Raw genomic sequence first — 10,732 nt, 5'->3', positions numbered from 1 at the left:
TGATTGGGTTTAGTCCCAACCATGACAGGTGATCGACGCTGACAAGCCATCAAGGAAATGAAGCAATGGTCCCATTTCAATTCTTCCATGAAAGCGACCGGACTCCACAGCCAGAGCAGAGAGACAGATCAACGACAGGGCAATGTCCAATCAAGTATACTGAACATAAGCGGCAATTGACTATAGTTATTGCATAACACCAGAAGTAGTAAGATGTTCAACTCAGGGAGATTAAACCGGCTTTAGTGGAACATGTTGTGGTAGGACTATGGGAGTTCTGCAAGTACATTGCTGTGACTCCAGCTGAATTTAGATGAGAGCAAGAGGTGAAATGAACCCGATGCTGAACCCAAACGAGATGCAGGTCAGTTCCTTGTTGCCGTCATCTAGTAGCCTCATGGTGAGAGTGTAAGAACCCTGCAACACAATATTATGTTAGAATGTCATACAGAAAGTTAGAAGTCATATAAGGACATGTTCTCTATCCCCTCTTCTTGGGTAGTTAGGAAATTCATTAACAAAAGAATATCTTCTTCACCAACAGAACTAAAAGCATGCTGCAGCTATGCTTACTGGTGGGGTGATTGATGGTAAAGTCTGTTCGTGCGCAAGCACGAATTCACCAGTTACTGGGCAAGAGGTCTCCTCACAAAGGTTGTGACTTTCTGAATGGACATGGAAAAAGAAGTACTTGACATCTATCACGAGCTTCCCCTTAGTGATGCTTTTATCTGGCAGCAGTCATGAAAAAGTCCCCAGTCAGTACTCAAAGGCAAGAATCTACTGGCGTAAAACTTTATAGTAGTAGCTTTTAAAAATCAAATATCATCATAAGAAAAGTGAGCTAGGAAGCATATATTTGTAATGTATCTTTGTATTAATTGAATACTCATCATTAACTTCAAATTATATGCTATGTTTGCTTTCCTCAAACAAATTACTGAATGAATACAGCCTCAACAACTCCTCAATTTTGTTTGGCACATAATGTCATGAAATATGAGCAAAACTCAAATATTCCCTATAAAGAAAGAATCCACGCATCTACCGAAATATAGAAACAACACATGGGAAAAGACAGTGACAGCAGCTGTGCTGCCAGAGCTTCATACATTCAAATATCCAAGCCTATGTACTGTAGTCATGCTTAAGCCATACACACACTTGACAACCATACCAAGAACTTTTGATGAATCAGTACTTCACTGAGTGTTAAGTGAGCAGTGCCATGATACTTGTCATGCAACAAACAAAGTTAGTAAAATACACAAAAGTAACCGACATGTCAAGTGGAAAGAATGCACACAACTTTATCGACTTATTGTTGGTTGATCTTTTTCAACTATAAACGGAGGTATTCTAGCTTTCCTCACAAGTTATCTAAATTAAGTAGACAGAATAACAACTAGAAACTTCTAATGTGTCAAATAGTCCCAGAATATTAACGGTTAATGCTACACTATGTCTAATGAGATGAATAAGTATTATGATGTTTACAGAAAACACGTGTTAATACTTTTGTTTTACTTAGTATGAAGTGAGAGGCCGCATCATATTTGTATTGAGCAGGATGTTGGACAAACAATATAAAGCTAATTAAACTAAGCTAATTAAACTAGGTGGACGGAAATTCCCTTGTTCTGTTGCTGAATTTAGACTTGTAGCTCAAATGTACTCTACAGAAAGGGATGCTTCTTGAATAAAATCGAAACAGTTAGCTTATCCTTATTTGTAGAAATTCTCTCCCCTTTGCTATCAGAGCAATTTAAGCGGGATCACAATGAACACGTGTCATAACAGTGCACAGATGATGAACTCCAGGGCACCCAGTCATAGTAAGCTCAAACACGGGCATCAACAAACAAGGAATGGGCATGAAACTATGGCAAACTACACTAAATCCAGCATGCATATACAGATGCACGCATTGTCACAATTTGCAAGTTGCAACCAACAAACATTAGGTGCTCCATCTGCAAGTAGCATCGCAATGAAAAATGCCTTGTGAAGGGCAGTCTTAACAGAAACACCTGCAGGCTGCAGCGCAATATTTCCATGTTCTAAGTTTCTAACAGCCAGCAGTTTGTTCTTTACTTCCTTACAACAAAAATTCCATCGCATGGTTGTACTGTTCTGCAAATTGGACCAATTCAATAATGCCAGTGAATGGACAGCGCTACAAAACCCACACTAATTTGACTCCCGATCCGACTACTGCATATGCCCAGTAAATCCCCCAACCGCATGACCGCACTAAACTGCAACCCGCCGCAGTAACAGATCGGTGCTTGGTGCTTACCCGTGGATGCGGAGATCTTGAAGGTGGCCGGCTGCCCGCTGACGACGGGGTCAGGGACGATCTCCACTCCGCTCACCTTCACAGGATAATCCCGCCCCTGCCCTGCAGCAACAAACCCCACCCCACCAAAAGCGGAAACGTAAGCTTGACACGAGACGGGAGGCGAGCGAAGCTGCGGACGGGAAGGGCCTCGAAGCACTCACTGCAGTACTCGACGTCGGTGGCCGCGGCGGAGGCCGGGAGGAGGAGGAGGGTGAGCAGCGCCGCGGCGAGGAAGACGGGGAAGCGGCGGTGGTCGGTCGCCATCGCTGCAGGTGCCAAAGCTCCGCGTGTCGCGACTCGCGAGGACTAGAGGATTCGCAGGTGGACACGACGCGACGCGACGCGACGAGGACTCAAATCATCAGGTCTCAGGTGCGTGCTGAAATGCTGATGGATGCGGCCTTCTCATGCCTGCCTATGGGCCTTTTAATGGGCCTAGTTGCTCAGGTCTACTCCTTGCCTATTAATTCCTAGTATATACTTATGAAATTTTATCAGATGTAAATACAGTACAATCATATTATAACTGTATCGTAACTTGCATGTAAATGCAGTACAATTCGTAATTTGCAAAGCGGACGCCGTGGGACTAAATATCCTCACTCGTGTGTGCACTATGATTTTTTTTCTTCCCAACTTGCAACTATTATTTTTTTTCTTCCCAACTTGCATAGAAATTGAAGTAATCAAACTAATGGTTCAAGATTATGTAAAGGTAACATATAAGTTATAGTTATACAAGTTCGAATGTAATTGTACTGTAATTATACAGTATTTACATTTTCTTCATGGAACATCGGGGGGGAAGACCCCACCTGAATTGGATTAAAACAGTATTTACATTTGATAAATATTTGGAAGAAAATTTGTCAATATATATAGCAAAATAGTGTTCCCGACTTACAAAAAAAAAAGTTTTGTTTTAGTTCTTGGCTGCTAGTTTCTTGTTGATCTCTTTTATTTTATGATTACATGGAAGATACATATGCTTATATTGGTGACTCGTGAGTGTCTTCAATACACATGTAAGAAATGGAGACCACTGATGAATCTGTGATCTCACTGGAATTTACTAAACTGTATCTACATGTCCGTAATTCTTCGTGATCTCTTTCATTTTTCCTTGGATGAAAACTAAATCCCCTGAGCTAGATTTTAATTTACTAATATTTCCTATTAGTTTCTTGTTTGAGTTAGTTCGATCATAAAGAATGGAAGAGAAGACTGTACACCAACGTTCAATTGTTTAATGTGATGTTACTTGTATTTTTGTATACACTGGGCTAACTAGATTTTCCTTCCTTCAGACTGATTGCTATTTTTTTAATATGTTAGATCTTGGGATCAGTTGGTCATTGTGAGGGAACTTTGGAGTAAATGGAGTTAGTTTTGTATTTCTCTTCTCTTGCTTGATTGGCCAGCTTGAAGCTGAATTGGATCCCGAAGTCACATGGACCTGTACTAGAATAATACAATGCGAGTGCACTAGTGCTACTGTGCTAGATTATTTGTTAATTATGTTTTACTCTTAACTCACATGTCATGAAAGCTTGAAAGGGACTAAATGATCATTATCAACCAAAGCCCGGTGCCATTGATGCAGGAATTGACACCGACGAAGATTGTAAGGGCGACTAGGTGCTTTTTTGGAATACGCAAGGAGCGCATTTTGTATTAAGAGAAATAAAAGTTATTTACAGTCAAAAACAAAGCAGCAGGGGAGCGACTAGGTGCTTCATGAATCATGAACAAAAATAAGATGGCTTCTGCAGAGAGCTGTATGAATTATGCATTCTGAACCACTCTGTCTGACATAACCAGGCTGCAATATTTTTCCTACAGGGAATGGCAGGATTTCCACCTGATGCTTCGATTTTTTTTTAGAATTTATTTCGTTTGCAAAGATTTAGTTTGTAATCTGCATCACAACGTGCAGACATTCCTTTAAGCTCTTGTTCTCCATGTGATCAGAGATGAACCTGAAAATGATCACAATCACATTCTAATTTATTCAGATATTCACAATATATATTCGACTATTCCGGTCTTCCGGACCAAATCTTTGCAAATAGATCTGTCTGTTCAAATGATGTCATGGAGTTTGGTGTCCAGATTTTTGCCCATGCCTAATTGTCTATCATACCAAAGAGCGGCACAGTGAGTCTTTTATATCATAGAAAGACTCTGCAGTGTGCAACATAGCTGAAAATGATTCCATAGCTTCTGTGGCAGGACACTGCAGATGTGAAGGTAATTTGCCTAATTAAGTTCTCCTTTTCTTTTCCTAGAAATTGTAAAAGAAACATCTGTTGTTGTCACTTGTTAGCAGAAAAAGGCTTGATGTAGATACGTCTTGCACTCTTGCCTTGTTTAGGCCAAATTAGCATTTTTCACTTTTGCTCTCTTTTCTTGAAGAGCATGCATCATGATTGGTATATCCGTTACTTCAAAGCACAAAGTAATGATTTTGGCGTAAACTGATTGACCCAGCAAAAACCTGGGGGAAGGAGCAATGTATCTAGGGGACGGCCGTATATAGGTTGCTGATGTCATCATTTGATATGCACCTAGTAGATCTTTGAATTAATTCATCAAGAGTACAATGCATGAGTGTTTGAACTGAGGTTAATCTGTTTACTGCATTCCATATCCTCATCAACCTCAATTTCTAGATAATATGCAAGAGCATTAATTAAAAGGATCTATTCCTTTTGAAATGTGCATCTTCAATTTTACAGATATTCATGATAGAATTTTACATATATAAAGCATTCTGCAAATATGTTCCTACTTCTTACTTTGTTTACACTCATCTTCGTTCTTCTGCACTAAGCTTGATGATATAAAAATTAGATCTCTAGAAGGTTCATCCAAATTTGTAATCCATACATAATCTCCCTCCAAAAATCCAAAGTGAATCCTAATTCCAAAGAGAATCCTATGCCAAACTTTGTTTATATCAGAAAAGAAAATCTACTCTGAACCCAAATTTACACCCAATTACCAAGAGGAAATTTCTAGTCCCTATCTTGAGGAATTCTTTTATGCATTCCATTTTGCAGAATACACAAATTTCATCCTCAAGTTTAGTTTTATATGAATAAGAAAAAAATTTTAAAAAATGAAAACCAAGCAAAGAACCTCCACGTGTCATGACGGCCTCGCCATTGCCAGCGGCGTGACCTCGGCGAGCGGCGTCGGCAAGGGGCTCGGCAGCGGCGACGTCCGGCAGACGGGGCAGGTCGGATGCTGCCGGAGCCACGGGTCGACGCACTCCCGGTGGAACAGGTGGCCGCACTCCGGCAGCATCCGGAGCACGTCGCCGTCGCCGTAGTTGTCGAGGCAGATCGAGCAGCAGCTGCACGTGGTTGCGCCGCCCTTCTTCGTCGCCGCCGCCGACGCCGCCTTCGCCGCCTCCTTCCTCGGCTGGCCGTACACCACCTCCGGGTACCCCTTGAGCGTCGCCTCGTCGATGCCGAGCTCGACGTCGTCGTGTTCGTGCCCGGCCCCGCCGCCGCCGCCGCCGCCGCCCCCACCCCCACCGCGGTGCCGCCGCGACGATCCCGCCGCCGCCGCTGCATCGGCCGCGGTGACGGGCGCGCGCGTGCAGAAGTAGGACGCGAGCGTGATGGTGGTGATGAGGAGGAGGATCCCGACGGACACGCCGACGCCGTAGCCGAACCCGCCGATGCGGTCGGAGCTGAACATGCCGACGGAGTTGCCGTCGCCCGGCGTCATCATCCCCGGCGCCCCAGGCGGCGCGCCGCCGCCGCTCATCGCGATCGAGCTTGATCAAGCAATGGCGATCGACGCCGAGCCAGCGAGTTGGTGGTGTCGCCGCGCGCGCGCCGCGGCTGAGCTCGATGGTTTGGTGCGGTTTTTGTTTGGATCCAAAGCGAGGGAGGGGGAGGTTGCGAGTGCGACGTCAACGCTTTTGCATGTTGCAAACACACAACTTGGACAGAGAGAGAAGGAGACGATGAGGTTGTGCAATGGTTTCGAGGTCAATGGCATATGGGCATATGGCCATGGTTTTTTTTATTTTTGAAAAAAAGATTCAAATATGTTTAAAATAAGATGAGTTTGTGTGTGATTTGCTGTGGCTTTGTTTGTCCTTGCGTAGCTTACTATCTGTCGAATTGTTTGGTTTGTAATGGTCAATGCAATCATGTGTGTGTTTGGGATTTGACTTTGCTTCGACAGGTTGTATTTCTCTTACGGTTTTTATTATATTCCAAAGTCGTGTGAAGCATACCGGCCATTTTGAGGAGTTTCGAGTCCAGTTTCTGCATTGCAAGCCAAGGTTTTATTTCAGTTGCAATTATAGTAGTCCTTTCAGTGCCTTGAGAACAAGGAATTTCTCAAGGTGGCATGTGAAGTACTATTTTCACTTTTTTTTTTGGTGAACGGTACTACTCCTGCTTCACATTACAACGACTTTGATCTAAGGCTTGGCCTTGATCGCCCTCGACATCCTTCACGTCGATGTAACAAACTCCGTAATTGGCTATTTATTTTTTCCCCTCTCTTAATGAAATTGGTCAATCATCCTTTGGCCGGCCCAGAAAAAAAAAAAGAGACAACTTTGATCTAAGGCCTGGCCTTGATCGCCCTCGACATCCTTCATGTCGATGTAACAAACTTCGTAATTGGCTATTTATTTTTTTCCCCTCTCTTAATGAAATTGGTCGGCCATCCTTTGGCCGGCCCAGCAAAAAAAAAAAAGAAGAGATTTTCTTGCTTGACCTGTTTGCAAATCGTTGCTTCCTTTGCATTCTAGAAGAATAGAAGTCACCTCTTGTATTGTCCAAAAAATAGTTTGTTTACTTATGAATACTATAGCGAGCACTTCTTTACAACTGAATATCTGATTCATCGCTAAATAACATCTTTTTCGCCGGGTTGAGTGAAACCACAGATGCTTATAAATGGTTTTGATCAGATACAGCGTAAACATGGGCAAAGATACCGACTTCAAATTTAGCAGGTTTCAGAAGTGAAGTTCAATGACAGCTACATATATACAAAGTCATCCAAATTGACACGAGGTTTTGCTTCACACCTACTCAAATCAAGATCAAGAGAAATGGACTGCTACTGCAGCAACCTTATTCCATCTGACCAACCGACTGGTACTTGAGAGCCGAACAATGGTTGCTCAGAGACAGATGTGTTACATCCTTCTTCTTTTTCTTTTTTCTGAATCTTTCTCCTCTGTTCTGTCTCGATGCAGATTCTGAAAAATAAGTTGAACCGCCGGCTAGTCAGGATGGAAGGTCAACTGCCAGAAGTATATAGGCATCATTTTATTTTGGGTTAGGTTTGGTTGGGTTGAATCGAATATGGATAATGCATTACTTGAGCAGCCTGCCTCCAGTGATGCCTTCCCTAAATGCGCCCCCGTGTTTTGGATCAAGCAAAGAACACTCATGAAAAGGTAAAAAGAAAAAAAATAGTAGTCACTCTCTCTCATGAGTCATGACACAGAGGCACTGCATTTCCATGGATAGTTTGCTTGATGGTACAAGAGTGCTTTACTCGGGGGGTGTTTAGATCTAGGGTTGTAAAGTTTTGGCGTGTCACATCAGGTATTATATAGGGTGTCGCATAGAGTGTTCGGGCACTAATAAAAAAAACTAATTACAGAATCCGTCATTAAACCGCGAGACGAATTTATTAAGCCTAATTAATCTGTTATTAGCAAATGTTTACTTTAGTACCACATTGTCAAATCATGGAGTAATTAGGCTTAAAAGATTCGTCTCGTAAATTAGTCGCAAAGTATTTAATACTTCATGCATGTGTTCAAATGTTCAATGTGACAGGGTGAAAAATTTTAGGGAGGGATCTAAACAGGGCCTCAGTAGATTTTCAGCAAATTTAATTTAAAATTATTTATCGATTTTACAAGAACAATAGCACTAAAAAATTATGTAAACCATCCAAATTAATTATCGCTCTTGTTTTGATATTCCACCACATAACCTATTTTGTTGCAAAAGCCCACTCACTCAGCACTGCCAAGTCCATCCCCTTCACAAACATTTGATTCAACCCATTTCTTCTGACATGGATTCGCAGCGGACCATATCAGTGTGGATAGTTATATGGCTAGCTATGAGGTTAGTTTGACTCAAGCTCGTCCTTAGGTTAGTTGACTCTAACCCGATTTCACCTCACAACCACATTTTATGAGACGATATGGCTGATAAGTACCACTATAAATCCACGTATGAAGAAAAAGCCGAATAGATATTCATGTATGTAGAGAGGCAGAGATAATTTTGACGTGGCAATGTTGGTTGGATAGGCTTTTACAATAAAATAGGTATTTTGGGATGGGGGAGTAATTTGCTATGGCAAAATTGTTTCAAGCATTGAAACGATGTTTAGCTGTCTCCCAAGTCCCAACTTGTACACTACAAAGAAAACTCACGATAGGGCAGCAGCATATCAGAAACCATTTGATTGTTTAAGCAGCATTATATATAGAAACCATTTTATTGTTTACTCATATCGCCCGTCATCTTGTTGCAGATTCATAGCCGCATATATCAAAAACCATATGATTGTTTAAGCATATTTTAGAAACCATTTTATTGTTTACTCATATCGCCTGTCATCTTGTTGCAGATTCATTCAAGGCTGTCAACGACGATCGAGGGCGTGCCGATGTACCAGCGGCCATTCATGAAGGGGAAGCTAGCTAGCTCTACATCCACTTCTCCTTGGAAATCCCTGACTCGTTGAAACAAAATCTCTTTCTGCTCTTCCTCCTGTGTGGTGGTGCTGCGTTCTTGACTGCTGTGTGAGACATTGTTGCTTCCTTGAGATGACGAGCCGTATGCCGTAGCAGATGGCACCACGAATGGAGCTGTCAATGCGCAATTGACTCGGCCGTGTAAGCATCGCGTCTTGGCCCCCCGGTGTCGCGATCAGAATAGCAAAAGCGTTAAATTAGACTTGGCAAGTGAACTTATTCCTGTTCTATATATACTCCAATCGGAGCAGCTAGTCGGCCGGGACGGGTGGGGAGAACTAGGGTTTTACTGTTCCTCTTCGATCGATCATCACTCGCCTCGCCCATGTCAACGGCGGCGCTGGTGGCGCGGCTCGCCCGCGACGTATCGGCCGCGCGAGACGCCGCCCGCTTGGCCGCGGCCGCCGCATCCCGCGCCGCGCGCTCCTCGGCGGTCGCGTCGTCCAGTCCTTGCGCACGCTCGGCGGCCGTCGTCGCAGCACGTCGCGCGGCACGCTCAGCCGCCGCCGCCGCATCTCGCGCCGCGCGCGCGGTGTCACGCATCCCGTCTTATAACCTCGACGACTACAGCGACTACGAGCCAACTCCTGCTCCTCCCAGCCCATTGCCATCATGTAAGCCAATCCTCCCCCATCTTATTACGGGCCTTCTGATCCGATTGCCATAATCAGGTTAGGGGCATATTAGGCAGGATAACTTTAAGGAACCAAATTGAAACTTGCAAGCCAATTCGCTGTTCTTGACAGTATTAATGTTGTGCTGTTGTGATAGATGGTCCTGAGCCAGCTGACGATGAGACGGACAAGGATTTTGAGACTGATCTAGTTGACAGTGTGACGGACAAGGATTTTGAATCTGATGAAGCCATTTGGGCCTTCTATGAGCGCTGGTGCAAGGCTTACGATAAGGAGCGTGACCATGCTGAGATGGCTCACCGGTTCAAGATATTCAAGGAAACTGCAGAGCTTGTTCATAGATCCAACAAGGATGCTCCAGAAGAAGAGAAACTATGTTTTGGCCCATACTGCGATGGGTTCGATGAGCAACAGAGGGCTGAATTTCTGCTTAAGTTTGGCCATTTTCACGGGATTCACGAATTTGTAGAGCAGTGGAAGATCGACTTCCCAAAGCCGCGGAAGATTGACTCCCCAAATCAATCCCCATGAATCACCAAATCTATCCTAATACGGGTAGACGGACCAAGTTCTACTTCTCTATCTTTATCTTTATCTCAACTATTATAAAAAATAAAGATGTTTTTGTCGGTATTTTGGCACGTGATCCGTATTTGAGTCGGTTTTTAAGTTCGTTTGCTTTTGGAAATACAGTTCTGTGTTTGAGTCAGTTTTTAAGTTCGTTTATACTTCTAAAAATACAAAAGAAGTCGTATAAGAAATTTCTTTTAAAAAAATGCTAACTTGAAATGAAAGTCAAACTCCTAGAAAAATGCTAACTTGAGATGCTCGACGCCTTCGCCACCGCCAAACCCGCTGGCACGAGCAGGAGCACGGGCTAAGGATTGGAGAGAGGGGAGGAAGAAGAAAGAGGAGGAGAATGACAGGCGGAATCCATTGGTTAATAGAGTGGAATGTGAATAGTATGTTGGAATAGAAGATAAATTTGACTCTCTA

General features: G+C 43.3%; 3 protein-coding genes across 3 annotated transcripts; 1 reads left to right on the top strand and 2 right to left on the bottom strand.

Moving 5' to 3' along the window:
- Nucleotides 1-133: 133 nt before the first annotated feature.
- LOC4334363 (MD-2-related lipid-recognition protein ROSY1) lies at nucleotides 134-2,670 on the bottom strand. Its single transcript, XM_015773113.3, has 4 exons — nucleotides 2,503-2,670; nucleotides 2,300-2,401; nucleotides 574-731; nucleotides 134-417 (listed from the first exon to the last, which is right to left on the bottom strand). Exons 1-4 carry the CDS (start codon nucleotides 2,603-2,605, stop codon nucleotides 310-312), a joined length of 471 nt encoding a protein of 156 aa, XP_015628599.1. The 5' UTR covers nucleotides 2,606-2,670; the 3' UTR covers nucleotides 134-309.
- Nucleotides 2,671-5,006: 2,336 nt separating this feature from the next.
- Nucleotides 5,007-6,325, bottom strand: LOC4334362 (putative RING-H2 finger protein ATL71). Its single transcript, XM_015774618.3, has one exon. The coding sequence runs from the start codon at nucleotides 6,116-6,118 to the stop codon at nucleotides 5,492-5,494; it is 627 nt and encodes a 208-aa protein (XP_015630104.1). The 5' UTR covers nucleotides 6,119-6,325; the 3' UTR covers nucleotides 5,007-5,491.
- Nucleotides 6,326-9,368: 3,043 nt separating this feature from the next.
- LOC107276028 (uncharacterized) lies at nucleotides 9,369-10,521 on the top strand. Its single transcript, XM_015774709.3, has 2 exons — nucleotides 9,369-9,715; nucleotides 9,873-10,521. Exons 1-2 carry the CDS (start codon nucleotides 9,427-9,429, stop codon nucleotides 10,265-10,267), a joined length of 684 nt encoding a protein of 227 aa, XP_015630195.1. The 5' UTR covers nucleotides 9,369-9,426; the 3' UTR covers nucleotides 10,268-10,521.
- Nucleotides 10,522-10,732: the final 211 nt, after the last annotated feature.

The sequence above is a fragment of the Oryza sativa genome, chromosome 3 (genome assembly GCF_034140825.1).
Source record: "Oryza sativa Japonica Group chromosome 3, ASM3414082v1".
Lineage (NCBI taxonomy): Eukaryota > Viridiplantae > Streptophyta > Magnoliopsida > Poales > Poaceae > Oryza > Oryza sativa.
The sequence above is the reverse complement of the archived record's forward strand: the minus strand, read 5'-3'. Positions and strand labels throughout refer to the sequence as shown.